The sequence below is a fragment of the Phragmites australis genome, chromosome 3 (genome assembly GCF_958298935.1).
Source record: "Phragmites australis chromosome 3, lpPhrAust1.1, whole genome shotgun sequence".
NCBI classification, from domain to species: Eukaryota; Viridiplantae; Streptophyta; class Magnoliopsida; order Poales; family Poaceae; genus Phragmites; species Phragmites australis.
In genome coordinates, this window is record NC_084923.1 from 13,445,712 (window position 1) to 13,464,003 (window position 18,292).

The 18,292-nt window shown below is 45.1% G+C and overlaps 2 protein-coding genes across 2 annotated transcripts; one reads left to right on the forward strand and one right to left on the reverse strand.

Annotated features, from left to right (window-relative positions):
- The first annotated feature begins 3,038 nt into the window (after nt 1-3,038).
- On the forward strand, nt 3,039-4,877 carry LOC133910507 (mitogen-activated protein kinase kinase kinase 18-like). The gene has a single exon (XM_062352883.1). It carries the CDS (start codon nt 3,333-3,335, stop codon nt 4,875-4,877), a length of 1,545 nt encoding a protein of 514 aa, XP_062208867.1. The 5' UTR covers nt 3,039-3,332.
- Nucleotides 4,878-6,010: 1,133 nt separating this feature from the next.
- Nucleotides 6,011-8,987, reverse strand: LOC133912270 (ran-binding protein 1 homolog a-like). Its single transcript, XM_062354929.1, has 4 exons — nt 8,611-8,987; nt 8,379-8,530; nt 8,151-8,276; nt 6,011-6,504 (listed from the first exon to the last, which is right to left on the reverse strand). Exons 1-4 carry the CDS (start codon nt 8,763-8,765, stop codon nt 6,314-6,316), a joined length of 624 nt encoding a protein of 207 aa, XP_062210913.1. The 5' UTR covers nt 8,766-8,987; the 3' UTR covers nt 6,011-6,313.
- Nucleotides 8,988-18,292: the final 9,305 nt, after the last annotated feature.

Genomic DNA, 18,292 nt, shown 5'->3' on the forward strand with positions numbered 1-18,292 from the left:
CCCCGCCCCCCACCCCACGTTGCGCTGCCCGCCGGTGTCGCGCCATCCCAAGACACCCCGCCGCGGCAATCCTGGGCGCCGCGTGAGTTTACCTTCACTCGTCTCACTCGCACTGCCTCGTCCACGCATTCCCCTCACGCCGACGCCGTGGGCTCTGGGCCGCGCGGTTACGAGCGCAACATTCCCCTGCCCCACACCCCGTTCGCCCCGCGCGGGCGCGCAACGTTTTTCGCGTTTCACGGGGACACCGCGCAGAAACCCGCTCCGTGCCGGCCGGCCGAGCTCGAACGGTCAGTAGTTCGGTGCATGCGTGCGTGCTTGCGCGGTGGATGGTCCCGTCGTGCCGACTTCTGGGAAGGATTTGACTTGACCGTACTCCCGTCGTGGAAAGGATTAGCAAGCTAGTCATCGTGCATGCAGTCTGCCTGCCCGGTCGTTTTGCCTGCGATGCCCGGTCCGGTTCACCGTATCCTGACTCTGGCGAGTGCGGAGAATCTGGCCGGGGTCGTGGGTGGATGCAATGCGTTTCACTTGCCCATACACAAGGGTTGTTTAATCAAAACCAGCTGTGCTTGCCCTGGTTTAGCCAATAAATTGTGAACCCTTTTAGCGGCTACGTTTTATCCTGGAACGGAGGCAGCTCCTCCAGAAAGCGATGCCGAAAGGTATTTTGACCAGTGAGGTGTTGCGAGCTGTAGTGGGCCAGCCCTCCCAGTTTTTAGCTAGATGGACGAGTTAAATAAGTCATCAGTAACCACGCCCCCAAATTAGGACGGTATCTAGCATGAGAAGTAGGTCGAGAGAGCGTACAAGTACAACAAAGGAGACCAAGTGAGATTTCGAACAGTGATATTCTTCTTCTTCCCACATGCTGTAGTGCCATGAATGAGGATTGAAGCACGTTTGGTTCCGCGCTCGTGCACGCCCTATTAAAATTGGCGTGCCCACACACCCGAGGGTCATTGTTTGGTTCAGTGTCCACGCCTACCTCCAACAAACGTGCACGTGTCAATGCAATTTCATGCCCAGGTGCGGCCGATTCAACAGTGGCCAAATCCTTCACTAAGAATTGGCACGCCCAAAGATTGGCGGGCGCACTGGGACTCAATACAAATAAGTGCTGAATCTTGGCCGATCAGGTGCTGCTTTTGCCGGGAACTCTCACCATGCAACGAGAATCAAACCGGATCTTATCCTACACAGTGAGCATGGAGAGGTTCGATAGTTTGTGTCCACTAAAACTAAAGCCTGCAACAGGAGAAAAAAAAAAGGTCAAGATCAGGGGCGAATGAATGCCTTGCTCCCTAGCATCTTAGCCCCCAATGTTTGGGTCCATCGGGTTGGATATGCCCGTAGTAACTTAGCCATTATCTAGCACGGCCCGAATCTTCGAGATCGTAGATAAGCAGATATGCACGCACGCCGGCCTCACGTTCGGTACACGCCCCGGCATCGTGCCAATGTGTACGCCCCGGATGTAAGCTTGCGATCGATGCTGCCGTCGCACTTTACAAATGGATCGTGTGAGACTTATCCCTCAGATTGGCACACGGAGAATGTTCCTTCCAAACATTGTTACTCCAGCCGAATTATCGTTTGTTAGTCCACGAAGGATGGCAATGTACGCCCCAGACGCGAAACGCAATTATGGGAAGGTGAATTCGATTACGAGTGACTGCATGATTGGCGAAACTGCAGACACGACTGCACGAAAGTACTCGCACACTTTGGTGATTTCACGAGCGACTGAGCGGGCCTGGCACCACACCGCCGTCGAATCGAACAACCTCGGGGCACGGACAGGAGGACGTCGCATGTCCAAACTTGCCAAAAAAGTCTTGCGACGCGAGCCACGCATTTTTTTTCCCGGCGAGAACCGCGCATGAGCAGGTAGGTGATCGGCACCTGCGTTACGTACGTTGAGGCCCGACGCCGTGGTTCGGCTTTGCGTTTGTGTGGCTCGGCGGCGCGCACGTCCGCCCGCGGCCGTGCCAGTGGGCGGAGCCGGGCGCGGGATGGCGATTCGCGCGATAAATGCCGCGACGCGAACGCGATCCCGATCCCAGGAACCATCACTCCCACACGCCTCGTATCGTCGGCCACTGCTTTGCGCGATCCTCCGCTTTCTGACTTGAGTTTTTTCTTTCTTTCCTTTCCTTTGCCGATTCTTTTTGGCTGGCTTGGTGCCGCGACCGAGCCACCGGCTCCACTAGTGCCCTGCCATGTCATCGCGGCACCGTGGGCCCGGGAAGCTCTGCCCTGCTACGTCAGCGGCAGGGGACGAGGCCTAGATGAGTAGCGATTGGCACTTTGGTAGTGTGGTTGGTGTTGATAATTGATCAACATCGTGTAGCCGCTAATGGCGGTTATTTGCTCCTCTTCTCAACGGTATAATTTCATCTATTATTTATAGGTAACAAATGACAATGCAATGAATCAATGAGTTTATTCTATTCTCGATTTCCATTGTCTCAATTACTTTCACACTTCAACCTTTCGCTTCGCTTTGATCGTCTGGCAACAATTTCTTTATCCTGTTGATTACGATGTGGACGCATCTCAGAGAAAATATTTGGTAGGGGGGGCAGTGCTCCAATGATCTCTTGGATGTTAGCCCAGCCATGGATGGACACTGGAATCCAGTATATATTTCGATGATACGTATAGAGGTGCTGGTGCTTAAGGATATGACAAGATTTTCAGAGGATTTTCACTTTCTGCGTCTTTGCTGTTGACGTTGACATCTAATTCGAAGATAACTCCTTTCTCCACCTTTAGCGATACTACGATGGATATATTTGCTTAAAAGTTCAAAACAATAAAGTGAACGGCATGTAGGAGGAACTACAAGTGCTATTAATAAACTAGAAATAGGCCCCAAAATTCTTATTAGAGAAACTTATACCTAAGGTGGTCCGGGCATATATTCACACTATGACCAACTAAGCTATACTCAGTTTTAAGAAAAAACGTCATGCATGATTAGTCCCATAGTGTGTCATGCTATTGACATGCAAACAATTGTTGAAGAAATAACCCTCACAAGCCACAACAAAGTCTTGTGGTGAATCAAATCCGTAGGCCATATATCAAGTTGATATCCCCGGAAAAAAATCGGAGCCCGAAATCCTAGCCCACACAAATTGCAGCGCCGGAACCCCACCAGTATATAAGCGCCATTGGCACACTCCTCCGTTTCTTGCCCTCCTCACACCATCGGTTCCTTCCCTTCACAATTGACTCGTACACACCCCACTCTCCTCCTCTGCTCCTCTCACTCGTCGTGCGCTGCTCTTCTTTCACCTGAGAGGCTCAACACAACACGCACGGATATGGAGTGGTTGCGCGGGAAATGCATCGGCATGGGCGCGTTCGGCACTGTGCACCTGGCCGTCGACGGGGCCACGGGCCGCGCCTTCGCGGTGAAGTCGGTGGACACGAAGAGCGCGCCGGCGGCGGCCGTGGCGTGCCTGGAGAGCGAGATAAGGATCCTGAAGCGGCTGAGCTCGCCGTACGTCGTGGCATACCTCGGGGACGGCGCGACACAGAAGACGAGGGAGCTGCACATGGAACTGGTGCCCGGCGGGAGCGCTGCGGAGGCGGCGGCGAGGCTGGGGGGACTAGGGGAGCGCGGCGTGCGGGGCGTCATGTGGAGGGTGGCCGCCGCGCTGCGTTACCTGCACGACTTTGCTGGCGTGGTGCACGGGGACGTCAAGGGGCGGAACGTGCTCGTGGGTTGCGACGCCGTAGGCGGCGGCGCGAAGCTCGCTGACTTCGGCACGGCGAGGCTGGTCTCCGAGGCGGCGCCCCGCGGGCCGCTCGGGACGCCCGCGTGGATGGCGCCAGAGGTGGCGCGCGGCGGCGCGACGACGCCGGCGTCGGACGTGTGGTCCCTGGGATGCACGGCGCTGGAGCTTCTCACCGGGAAGCGGCCGTGGTCGGAGCTCGGCGGCGCCTGCGAGGTCGGCGAGCTGCTGCTCCTAATCGGGTTCGGTGGGAAGCGGCCAGCGCTCCCCGCGTGCCTGTCCGACTCGTGCCGGGACTTCCTCGACAAGTGCCTCCGCCGAGATACCGATCAGCGGTGGACCTGCGAGCAGCTGCTGCGCCACCCGTTCCTCTCCGCAGACGCTCACGACGACGGCATCGAGCCGTCGCCGTCTCCATCTCCTCGCGCGGTTCTTGATTGGGTCGTGGCGGATTCGGACTCCGAGGCGCTGGACGACCCGGAGCCCGAGAACGAGCACGAAGTCATGGCGCGCGCCAAGAGACGGGTCGCCGAATTGGCCTCAAACGGGCCGCTTGCAAGCTGGGTGGAGCTGGAGTGGGGGACCGACCCCACCTGGGCCCTACTGAAGAGTTCCGAGGCGCCAAGAACCGTGCCATCGACATCAGACGCTGACGCGGGAAATGGCAACGCAGGTGGGCCCGCCTCAAGATCGGCCGCCGCCTCCACCGCCCGTGATAAGGTCGTCGTCGGCAGCAACGGCGGCGGAGGTGGATTCTGCTGTGTCCACGGCCGTCCTAGTTGCCACAGTCACTGTTGTCACTATAAATTCGGGCTTGGAGTCGTAGGACTCGGCTGGCCGCCGTTGGCCGTTGTACCTGTGCTGGTGCCATTGTACTGTTGCTACCTCATTGATTCAATTCAATCCACGTTTATGTTTAATATTATCAAGCAGCCAATGAGTTTTGCGTGCCGTTTTGGTTTTCGTTTGATTTTGACTGAAATCGCTGCTGATCGGGTGATGCGGCCAAGATTAGTTGATCCGCGCGTCGTGCGGCTGCTCTCTTGCATTCCAGCTTCGACCATAAGCGTATCGATTCAAGGCTCGAAAACGAAGGGCAGCCACAGCTCCTGTGCCAAAGAAAATTCGTAGCTCTCCAGAAATGCTGAGCTCAATAGTTCCGACTAGACTAATTTCTAGGGGGAAAGGGAACAGCACGCCTCTTCCAGAAATGCAAAAGGCATGTCATTTACATTATGGTCTGATCAGGCCAGAATGACAGGTAGGCATGGATCTGCAAAATGGGAGAAGAATGTATTGAAGGAGATACAGTGGTTTTGGAACTGAGGTGGCAAAAATGCCAGATAGAATTTTCCAGAATGCTAGACAGAATCACTGCCATATTTGTGCTAGCCCAACTGCCCAAAGCCCCCGAGCTGGAGTGCAGCCACATCATCAGCAAACTACGAAGCGACATAGCAGTTGTAGCGCACGGTTACCCTGAAATTTCTGCAGCGTGATGAAGATTTTGTTCAGGATGTACGTGAACTGCATAATTCCCTTGCTGCAAACGTGCAGCGACACAGAAGCATCGAAATCCGGTGGCCCGTGACATTCTGGATACCCGTCCGTCGTAGGGCGCAACCACCACTATCAATGAATACCGGTATCATGCACACATTCGCACCAAACCTGTACCGAAACTGCAGTGCACATCAGTCTCAATCTGCACTGCGATCCAGGGATCACACGTCCGTGGTACACCAGCAGCCTATCTCGCCTGTCTCGGGAGTCGGGACAAGAGGGATTCATGACGATCTGCCAGTACCGCCGCTATGATCACAAGTACGCAGCGATCCATGCGTACATCGCATTCCGGCAATAAGGAAGATATGCATGCCATGGATCAGGAAGATTTCAGCGTTAGGTTTTTATTGTAAATCAATGGGACATCATCCCCTGCCTTGGTACCAAAATAAATTCACCATATCAGTATGCACTATTCAGACAGCAAGCGAACATTGATCCATGGGTACGGCACATTGCGGCAGTAAAAAAAAGGATGGACGTTACTAGCCATCAAACATTGCTGTACTTGAACAAACAATGAGGGATACACGTCTAGTTTATGGAAATCGCTCATACCGTATATCTGTCGTAGCAACAAGCATATATTTACCCAGCATACAACTCATCACCGCGATAGAGAAAAACATCTCGTATTATTGAGAACAACGAATGGAGCAGATAGGTGAAGCGAAAAGACATCACCGCCATCTCAAGCATTGGACAACTCAAACCGCGTCCATTCCAAAAGCAACTCCAAATAATTGTACAAATATGCTGACCCCAGCCACTCATCCCAGATAAACAAGAAACTTAAGTAACAGTATCAACCAAGAACTCCAAGTAGAAGACAGACACGACTCATACTTTGCCTGACTGAAGCATTCAGCCCGAACAGAACACAGTGAAAATTTGTGAAGAGAAGATGAACCTTGACAACAAAATGAATGGAATGACACTCATTTGACACTTAAAACTGTTTGAGTATACCACTAACACATAGGCAGAAAAAGCAGGAGCCTTCACTCTTTAACATCCTTATCATCTGCTGCAGGGGCATCCTTTTTCTCCACATTTTCCTCCTTGTTGGTCTCTGTCACCGTTAACTTCTCTACCAATCCAGCAGCAGAGGAGACTTCCTCGTTTTCTTTGTCCTCATTCTTTCCTTGCTGCTCAGCAATCTCTTCTACAATATCCTTGAATTTCTTGCAGTCTGAAATAGAATCACCAAAGAGTAAGCAGCAAACCTACAATAAATGAATGCCGTAAAAATAGGTTTTACTAGGCTATTACTAAAAGTAGCATCATAACACAGAAATTGATATCTCAGATGGAAGTAGCTGTAAACCCAACAAATGCAGAACTAGGCTATTATTAAAAGTAGCATCATACCACAGAAATTGATATCTCAGATACAAGCAGTCATAGACCCAACAAACACAGAATTCAATTCACAAATCATTCTAGCCTCACTTAAGTTTATTGTCATGACATGGCACAGAGTGCAGGTGCAAAATTAATCAAGGTTTTAAAGATCGGTAACCGGTACTCGACCGGTCACCCACCAAGTAGCAATTATACAGTATAATCAGACCGATTATGCAGCCTAACCGTCCTAACAGGTCGGGGCACCCGTTCCTTGTACATGGCTTAGTAAACGGCCTAGTAGACCCGTTTTCAAAACACTTATTAATGTCAATAAATCATGATGCACGCGGCAATATGCGGGTCAGATAACAGGAAATCAGTCTGTATCTTTAATCCGCTATCAAATATTCCACATGCTGATGTTGCAATGGGCTGGAATTGCAAAAGGCTATCCATGCAGCAAAATGGGCACATGTCTCTGATTAATTAGCTAAAAAGTAATGACAAGCGGAATCCCAAAATTTATGTCAGTATTCGTGATGCATGGCAATATAACGGTCAGACAATGATCGACATGCTGTTTCAAAAATCAACTGCCTATCCCACCTAGGCGCCACCCTCCCACTTAGCAACTTATTACCGCCCAGCCCGTCACCCCTAGGCTCTAGGTGTCACCCCACCACCCAACTAGTGCCTAGAAAAACAATGGACTAAAATCAGTTTATATCTTCAGAGTTTAGACCGCTGCCAACTCGGTAATTTTGCTATTTGAAAAGCCGGAATGACCTAAGTCACAACTTAAAAGTCTTAAGGAAGCTGAAGCTTTGTTTACAAGTTTAGGGATGTTTGAGTCATCTAAATCGAGAAATGGGTTCCCACTATTACAATCAACAATAACATATAGTGTGGAAACAGAACATCATTTGCTTAGAGCACAAGTATTTGTCCTACCGTAATGAAAAACACTTGCAATGCAGTAGACGGCCTGTGATTGTCCCAAAAGTAGTTAGCTAGAATAACCGGAAAATGCTAAGGAAATGCAAACATTAGGAAGCAAGAGTGTGTGCAACATAAGATTTAGTAGATGCAAATGCAATAGAACGCCATGTCATGGAAACTATGTCGATGATTGATACGAGACAGTTCTATGCCAATGAATGTTCATGAAAGAAGAGCCTAGTAGACCTAATCATAGCTAGGGTTTTTAAGATCAAAAGGAGGGCAGCAGTACAGTGGATCAAACTATGATACAACATACCGAATCAAATCCAGGCCGTAAGTCGATCAACTCTTTTATAAAACTAAAACAAACAAACCAACCAAACAACAATCACACCTTCAATTCACAGACGTCCCAACATCACGAGGAATTTCTCAACGCGCAAGCTTACACTAATAGTACTGTAAAATGCTACTACTTGCAAACAAAAGCGGCGATAAGCGCAAGATGCAAGGAGGGGAAGGAGGTAATATATGGTTCTCAGTGCTCACTCTCGACAGATCCAAAGCGGATGGCGAACATCTCCTCCTTGAGCTCGCCGTCGGCGAAGTCCAGCGCGTGCCACACGCACGACTTGTCGCTCCCCGCGTGCTCCTGCATCTTCGTCGTCGCCACCACTGCATACACACAAACACAAAAGCAAAACTCTAGAGAGTCAAAAACCCATCCATCCATCCAGATCGAAATCGGCACCAAAAAATCCAACAAAAACTGAGTACCGAGGTGATTGGCGCAGATCTTGAGCGTCTTCGCCTGGCGCATGACGAGGCGGACCTTGCGGGTCTCCTTGTGCTTGAGCAGCTTCACGGTGCCCGTGCCCCGCTCCTTCCACTGGTTCCCCTCCTTGTCGAAGCGATACAGCTTCGCCTTCCTGCGCAACCCCCATGCGTCAGATCAAAACCTAGCCAAATCTGATCGCGGCGGATCGGGAGAAACCAAAGCGGGGCTTACATGTCGAGGAGCACATCCTCGTCCTCCTCGCCGGTGGTGACGGCGACCTCCTCCAGCTTGACGATGGGCGCGACCTGGGCGCCGGTGTCCTCGTCCTCGCCCGCCGCCGCGGCCTCCTCCTCCTCCGCCGGACGGTGCTCAGCCGGGTCCGCCATGGCGTAGGTCGCGGGAGGTAGCGACAACAGAAGGCGCTTCGGTTGCGCTTCCTTGCTGCGTTTGTGCTACCGGTTGCTGCGCGTTGCGGCCGCCGCGGTGGAGTGGGGAGAGGGGAGAAGCGAGAGAGAGAGAGGGCTGAACCGGTGGGGACGTGCGCTGCCGAAAGGGCTCGGCTTTGGGAGAGCTAGTAGGGTTATGCTACGAGGCGAGATTTCTGCGCGGCCTGGGATTACAAGGGATTCGATTCCAGCGCACGAGAACTGTAGCGCACTGCAGACCCAGTGCAGAATCTGTTACCGCACAGCGATTGTAGCGATGAATCGAGCTGTTCATCTGGGAAATGGACGGATGGGAACGCGTGCCGTCGCTTAACGTGCAGTGGCAGTAGCGTGTGCAGCGGATCCTGATGCGATTACGAGAGTGATGGATTTGAACTCTGATGATGACGTGGGTTTGCTGTATCGTCTAGGGTTCACGGTCGAGGTATGGTTACAGCCTTGTTTGGTTAAGCACCCACCAAGTTCTAAGACGCCGCGTGTACTTCTCCTCATTGAAGGAGGAGAGATAGCTGGAGCCGTCACCGTTAGGTCCCCCGAAGTAGAGGCCCATGGGCCACCCGAAGACCATGAGCTCGGGGGGGGGGGGGGCATGGCCGTCGGAGACATGAGCCCGCCCCGTCCGCGGGGAGGCCGAATCATCCCGGAGTGGTCGGTGGATGAAGTTGTATCTAATCTTTAAGTGTGGTTTATAAGATAATTAATGATAATATTTATAAATTAATAATTACATTGACACTGGTTAGTATATTATTTTCATATATGATATATGTAAGATTGAGCAGGGATTTATTAAGTAATGTCATTTGATCAAGAGAAATATATCAAGATGAATGAGCTCTAGATAATACTCGGATCAGTGATGATAATATATATAGACTAACAATTATGTTAAGAACTATTAGTAGGTTATTTCATAGAAGATGCCTAAGTGATAAAGTATAGATTTTTTGAGAAATGTTATGAGATCAAAAGATATACATAAATATCATTGAGTTTTAAATGATGCTCATGTGATGAAAAAGAAGCTAGAGATAAAGAGATCTCAGAGTTTAAGGATGATCTTAAGAATATTTGACAATAAACGTGAAGACAAGTTACTTGTGGCGATTAAGTGACTAAAGGTATAGAATTGTCAATTAAGTTTTATAGACTAACCTATGTGCTATGTGCTTGAGAATAAGTTAGAATTAGGTTTTATATGAAAGCAAATATTGAATTAAGATATTCAATATACCGAGTTGAAAGAGCAAGATCAATATAAACTTATTAGACAACTTATGTGATTAATGCTTACGGTTCATACCTTGGTAGTGAATCGGATGAAGATGATGTAAAAAAAGAAGTCTTTCATGCTTGTGCATGGAAAGTAATCAAGTGAACTTCATCAAACTTATGGAAGATCAAGAGAGGATCGAGATGAGAAACGAGAATAAAGTCATCAAGCTCAAGTGAAGAGTTCATGATAAGCCTAGAACAAATATTAGGACTCAAATGATGTGTTCGTCAAGTCTAATGGGACGGCTGTAACAGCTAGTTTTAGAGTCGTTGGTCCAGTGTTGTCTAACTATCAGTTGTACTGCAATCTGATCGTCAAATGCGCAGAGAGGTCATCTCAGATATAACGGCTTGTTTTTATGGTGTGGCCTATATATTCTCTTGTTCAATGACTTGGAGTAAGACTCATGCCCCTATTGAGCATTTTTGAGCAAAGTAAAATCATTTCCATACATTTGCGTATGTGTTGTACATAGAGAGGGTTGTGAGGAAAGAATCAAGTGTATTTATATTAGAGATTGAGCTTTAGGCATTTGGTGAAAGTCGAGTTTGCCTTAGCTTGTTACTCTTGGTGTTTGCCAACACCTAGACGACGCGGTGGCGTTGTGCTCCGGTGATCTTCTAAAAGAAGCTTGTTAGAAGGCCGATGTGATTATGAGAGGCTTTGTGCATGCCTTGCTGGAACGGTAATGTGCAACTCTGTAGGATTTAGTATACTGACTAGAGAGGGTGAATAGGTGATTTTAAAACTAATTGCTTAGCGGTCAAGAAAACTTGCCAAAACAAATAGATATCACTAGAGCAATAAGTATGAAGTAATTAAGAACTATGTCAAAATTTACAATTCAAGAGTGATATATAACAATTTATATTCTAGTAAGATAAATTACATAAGGTAAATTGCATGAAAGTAATTGCACAAGAAATGACACCCAAAATTTATCCCCATGATATTGGTGATTTGCCGATCACCCATAATACGTTGAGGTGAGTTCAAGCATCTAACCTCTTCTCTATCAAGTATACAATTCTCATACAGAAAAAGGGCTCAAGATTGGAACACATGACTTTTCAATATATATCATCACAATGAAGCTTAATAAAGAGCGAAAAATTGAAAATATATTACAAATTTTTTAGTATTAACAATTTCTAACAATTTACAATAAAGAGTTTGCGATACATCGGACCGAAGTATTGGTGGGTCTGTGAAATATGCGAAAAAAGTGGTGGGTTTGTGAAATTAACTCTACAATAAAATAGAGCTAGGAGGACAATAAACAGATCAACACTTAGCTAAAAGAGAAACTAAGTAGCAGAAGAAAACATATATCAACAACAAAAGATAGGTGGAGCCATATGCCCTTAGGCTCTATCCAAAATAATATCATCCAAGTAGTTTGCACTACTCATCCCCGTCACCTACATTGACAGACACGAAGTAGCCGAACACTACCTCCTCCACGTCGATAGCACATAAAAGGGCAGCGTGAGTACAAAAGTACTCGCAAGATTTAATCTATATTGGATACATATAAATAAATCAACTCTAAAGATTATGCATTTGGATAAATTAGCAAGGAATTGCCATAAGATTAAGTAGATTCATATGCAAAAGCAATTTTTGACATAAATGTATACGCAACTACACATGACTACCTATACCATTCTATCCTGTAATCAGTGACATAAACATATATGTAACTGGAACCATCATAAATATATATGAGAATAGAACCATCTCAAATACATCTCAACATACAATACCACATCATTCCACATTCGTGACTCTACGATCGATGCGGATGGATAGAAGCATGCTCATAACCGAGAGCGTGGCAATTCAAATTGCTTTTACACCCTGCATGGGGTACTTTTTTACCCACACGATATGAGAACTATTTGGCTTGTGCAACGCGCTAAAGTCCACACAAGGTGGCACTCATGACAACCTTTCTCAAATAAGTCACAACCGTTTGAACAAGCGCCTCAAGGTGCGGGGGTCATCTAGAACTATTTCCAGAGCAAACTAGATAACATTACAAGTCTATTATGCTCACGACACCTGAGACGTGCAAGCCAAAGGGTCATAGGTACATAAGATTTTCGGCTCATCCTTCCTATAAATGGATATGTGGTTAGTATGAAAAGTGCTAAAGCCAACGACATCGACGGATGGTGCTTAATCGATGCAAGCGGTCTATGGCATCCGGCTCCTCTCCCGACCTACCCATAGCACTGCCCACATCTCGCCTTATTATCACCACTCATCTATCCCAATGTTATTATCATTGTGAACCATAAGTAAACCCTAAGCTCACGAGTAATGGTTGAACCACCACTCGATTTCTACCAAAGACCTAGGTATTGCTAAACATTTCGGTTAACCTTTAAGTTAGACATCATCATCATTGTACTCAGGTTACAAGGATAAGGATCAACTACAATATCAAGGTTAAGGTAATGCATCAACATAGGTTCTACTCATATCACCCGACTCAGAAACACTACTCATGCAAATATACATAAAACATAATTTATCATATTAGATACGATCAATCCAAAGTAAGAGGTGCAATATGCTTATATGTTTGCCTTGCTACTCCAGCGCCTGCCTGATGCTACATGTGTAGCACTCACAGAATTATGGAGGCTTGATGTTGCCTTCAACCACTTGGATTGTCGGCACGACACTCTCTAAATAAATCAAGAAGGCATCGCATAAACAAGTGAGTGATGGAAAAATGTGCATATGCTGCATGCTCTAACAATAATAAAGTGTCGTGTTTCGAAAATATTTGCAAAGGAACACTAGACAATCCGTGTTAGAAAAGATTTGAACCTCGCGGTCAGACCGACGTTGTGGCGGCGGTCAAACCATCGACATGCAGTGAGTTTTGGCGTCTAGCGGTCAAACCAGTGGTATGGTGGTGATCAGACCGGTAGTTGGAGGTCAGACTGGCCCTAGCGGCGGTCTAACTCTTGACTATGCGTTTAATTAAGGTTTTGATCTCCAAACTTGCGGTCAAACCGACATGAGCGGCAGTCAGATCGCGAGTCCATAGCGGCAGCACCTCTGTGAGGTCACCAGTGAAGGTTCCGATGAGGTTTTCTACCGCGAAGGGTACCCAAACTCTCTAGGAGACTAATAGAGTGCTTCTATGGTGGTTTGGATAAACTTCACCAAGCTAAACTTGGAAAACTCTATGAATGAGGTCTAAGCTAGGGTTGAGTTTGGGCCTAAACGACATGAGGATCGATTAGAGCTCGGGAATGACGGGGAATTAGCAGGGGACGTTTCATCGTAGTGTAGGGAAACTTCCTAACGGGTTGGAAAGCTCCAGGGAAGCTCTGATTTGCGGATCAGGCTTCGGAGTGATTGATGAGCTCAAGGTGAAAGGAACATGTCTCTGGTGAGGGAGAAGAGGGAAGGAGCTCGGGGAAGCCCTCCAAAAGATCAGGGAGGCTCTCACCATTGATCTCCGATCGCTACGGATGTCAGGGTGGGCTTCTCCTTCTCTCTATAGGGCTTGATGGAGGGAGAGACTGAGAGAGGAAATGAAAGAGAGAGAGAGAGAGAGAGAGAGAGCAGTCAATGGCTTAAGTGAAAAGCCACTGAGCTCTGACAGTCAGATCGCGGGAGGTCCTGGTCGAACCGTGGGAAGCCCATGTGGCTGCCTCCGACGGTCAGACCGCGGCTATTCCCAGTGAGACCATTAAAAGCAAATCCCAGTGTTTCCTTTCTTTTCTTTTCCTCCTCCTTTCTATATGGTTTTAATTATATTCAAGGTATTTTTTTGAAGTACATTTAAACTTAAATTAATAAATACACATGTACAAACGTAATGCGATGATGATTATACATGCTTAACTACATAATTAGCATTTTAGGACGTGACAATGGAATAGCTTGAATTGAGATAGATAGATCATCTTCTTGTTCACCTTTATCTTTTAGCTTGATATCACCTATTGACATATTCTTGATAGCTCTATTTAAGCACTCATTACCTACATCATCCAAATTTTCTTACTCTTCTTGAGAGCCATTAGTTTAACCAAATTTAACATCACATGTCTCTTAAACCAAACCGAAATTTTGGTTGTAAACACGAGATGAGAAGAATAACCAAATAAAAAACTTTTATCACATTTTCTTTGGAATTTTGATAAACAAGTACTTTTCTTTAGAATGTAGCATTTGCATCCAAATGTCCAAAATTATAAGATATTTGGTTTTCTTTCAATGAGAAGCTCATAAGGTGTCTTATTTAACAACCGATGATAATATAATCTATTTGATGAATGGCATGCAGTATTGATGGCTTCATCCCAAAAATTGTCTGAAATATTGTATTCTGAAAGTATTGACCTTGATATATCAATTAGAGTCCAGTTCTTCCTTTCGACTACTTCATTTTTCTCCAGAGTGTATTTAGCTAAGAATTCATGTTTGATTCTCTTTTCTTAAAAAAATCCTCAACCTTTGTGTTCTTGAATTCAGAGCCATTATCACTTCTCACTTTCTTGACTTTGAACTCAAATTCATTTTCGGCTCTCTTAGCAAAACTTTTAAAAGCATTAAATACAATAGTCTTATCATGTAGAAAGAATATCCAAGTATATATAGAAAAATCATCAACAATGACAAGACAATAGCTATTACCTCCAATACTTACATATGTGGTTGGGGCAAATAGATCCATATGTAATAATTTCAATGGCCTTAAGGTTGAAATGGAGTTTTTGTATGGATTTGAATTTTCTACTTGTTTTCCGTCTTAACAAGAGCTATATAGCTTGTTTTTATCAAATTTTACATCCTTCAACCTTACAATTAGATCATACTTAAATAAACGATTTAGTTAATTTATGCCAATATGACCAAACCTTCTATGCCAAAACCAACTTTTTGATGACTTGATAAACAAACATTTGCTTAGGCTTACATCATTAGAAGAGAATTCAACTAGATAAAGATTATCATATCTAAAGCCTTTGAAAACTACATTATTATCCTTCATGCTAGATATTATCATATTATTTGGAGAGAAAGTGTTGAAAGATTAAAATCACATATGAGCAACAGATAGCAAATTAAAATTTAGAGATTCAACTAGCAAGATATTTGAGATAGATAAATCATTTGTGATAGAAATTTTACTAATTCTTTTACCTTTCCTTTGATATTATCTTTAAAAATTGATTTTTTTCATATTTTGATTCGTCATTGCTTATAGATGTGAACATCCTTTAATTTTCAGTCATGTGTTAAGTGCATCCACTATCTAGCACACAATATATCCTATCGGACTTGTAGTTTACGTACAAAACAAAGTTAAGCTTTTTTAGGAATCCAAACTTTAGTTGGTTGTTTATTTATATTGACACCCCACTAACCCATGTCTTAAGTGTTTTTAGGTTACTTCATTAAACTAAGCTCTGATGTCACGCTGTGAGGAACCGTCTAAATTGTATTCTAATTAATTATCAAGAATGATCATTAGCATAATCACATCCTCAACGATTAACCAGAATCCAATTCCGGTAGTACTAGCACGTGTTTTTGCGCCTAAGATCGGAATGTGTGCCTTTCTAACATATAACATCACAATAAAGCTTAAGAAAAAGTGAGTAATTAAATTATATTAAAATTTCTTAAGTATTTAACCATTTACATAATTTACAACAAAATGAAGCAAGGAGGATAGAGAACAATTCATCTCATAAACAAAACTAGAAACTACACAGAGGAAGATTGACATCTATAAACCAACAAAAACTAAGTGAAGCTATATGTCCTTAGACTCCATCCAAAAGCCTTGCCACACGAGTAGTTTGCACTACTCATTCCCGCCACCTACATCGGCAAGTGTGAAGTAGCCAAACACGAGCTCCTCCTTAGTAGTAAAACTTGAAAGAACAGCATGAGTACGAAGGTACTCACAAGACTTAATTCATAATTGGTATATATAATAGCTCGACTCCAAGGATTATGTATTGAGCCATTATCAAGGAATATGCCATAAGATTAAGTAAATTCGCATACATAAGCAACCTTAACACCTATGTGCGAGCACCTAAACTTAACCACATATACCTTTCTACTCCGTAACCATTGACTCGCATATAAACGTAAATAGAACCATCTCATGAACATAACTGCAAAATGAACCATCCCAAGCCCATCTCATCCAACCATATCATACATCCCATATTCGCAACACTACGACTATTGCAAATAGACAAAAGCATATTAATGACCGAGAGCACGGCAATTTGAATTGTTCTTACACTCTGCAAAGGGTACAACTTTACCCACATGACTCGAGAACCATACAGCTTGAGTGACCACACAGGCACACCCAAGTGGGTACCCATGCCAACCTTTCCTAATTAGCCATAACTATTTGAATCAGGCATCGCTCAGAGCCCACTTAGGTTAACTCCCTGAGCAACCACATGTGTCTCTACAAGCCCGTCCGCTCACACCATCGATGTGCAAGATCAAATGATCACGGCTACAAAGGTATTTGGGTTATCTTATCATTAGATCAATATGTGGTTGGTACAAAAAGTGCTAGAATCAACTGCAACAACGAACGATGCTTAAACGATGCAAGCAATCTATGGCATCCGGGTTCCTCTCCTGAACTACATCAAGGAATTCCTCTGATGTAGAAGATATCCCTAACACCGTCTACATCTCGCCTCATTCTCACCTCTCATATAACTCACATCATTGTCATTGTATTTATAAACAATAAGTAGACCCTAAGCTTGCAAACAATGGTGGCGCCATCGCTCGACTTCTACCGGGGACCTATGTATTGCTAAGAATTTCAAATAACTCTTAAGTTAGGCACCAATAATGTTATCAAGGTTGCAAGGATATGGATAATCAATAACTCAAGGAAGAGGTAATACAATTCATCAACATAGATCTTACCCACCAAAATCCAACAATGGACCCACTACCCGTGCAAACATACATAAAACGTAATTTATCATGTTATATAATACGAGATCCAAAGTAGTAGGTTGAGTATGCTTAGATGCTTGCCTTGCTTCTCTGGCGGTTGCCTGATACTCCCGGCGTAACACTCACAAAACTCCGGTAGATTGGTGTTGCCTTCACTCGCTTGGACTGTCGGCGTAACGCTCTCTAAACGAATGAAAAATGCATTGCAAAAACAAACAAATGATAGGAAAGTGTGCATACAATGCATGCTTAAAATAGTAGAGCATCGTGTTTTGAAAACATTTGCAAAAGACCATAAAATGATTAGGTTTCGAAGTTTGAAACCCCAAATAAGGTAACATAAGTACATACATCCTTAAAAGGCTGACACTCGAACAGATGTATTCTAGGAAGATAAATTGCATAAGGTAAATTGCATAAAAGAAAATTGCAAACAGATGCATTCTAGGAAGATAAATTGCATAAGGTAAATTGCATAAAAGGAAATTGCACAAGAGATGACACCCCAAATTTAATAACTATTAAGCATACAATTCTCACACCGAGCAACTTGATCTTAAGCTGAAATGGAACAATAAACTATTCAATAACTCAATTTTACTAGAGTAGCACTTTACCGTTCTGGCAAGGCGTGCTCAAAGCCTTTCATAATCACCATCGTGATTCCTTCACAATCTTCTTTGAAGGGCTCAATGATGCAATCTACTCCAAGCCGTCTAGAAGGCGGCAACCATCAAAAGTAATAAGTTGATGATGCTAACTTTAAGGATCACTAGTGCTACAAAGCTCAAACTCTTCAAAACTATACACTATATGCTCCCACACTCTCAAATATGTAACCACCAAGTCAAGAGAGGGAGAGAAGGAGGGCAAGTGCTCAAATGTATTGCAATGAAGTGCTAGAGATCCCCCTTGAATCAGCAAGGGGTCTATTTATAGCCCACCATTTGAAATATGGTTGTTGCTCATGATTTGACAACTCTACGCATCTGGCAGTCAGACTGTGATACACCTAGCGGTTAGACCGCCAGTAGCACAATGACTAGAAAAGATGTAATGATGACTCTGACATCATTCTTCCGATCCGACCACCACTTGTCTCGGTTAGACCACAAGTCTGGAATAGAGCACCAAAACTCTCTGTTCCCTTGCGGTCAAATTCGCCATGCTCAGTGGTCAAATCGCTAGCCAAAATAGTGGGTTCGAACCA

Coding starts and splice junctions, on each gene's coding strand:
- LOC133910507 (XM_062352883.1), top strand. CDS start 3,333: ATGGAGTGGTTGCGCGGGAAATGCATCGGCATGGGCGCGTTCGGCACT.
- LOC133912270 (XM_062354929.1), bottom strand. CDS start 8,765: ATGGCGGACCCGGCTGAGCACCGTCCGGCGGAGGAGGAGGAGGCCGCG. Junction 8,531..8,610: donor GAGGATGTGCTCCTCGACAT/GTAAGCCCCGCT, acceptor GGGGTTGCGCAG/GAAGGCGAAGCTGTATCGCT. Junction 8,277..8,378: donor GATCTGCGCCAATCACCTCG/GTACTCAGTTTT, acceptor GTGTGTATGCAG/TGGTGGCGACGACGAAGATG.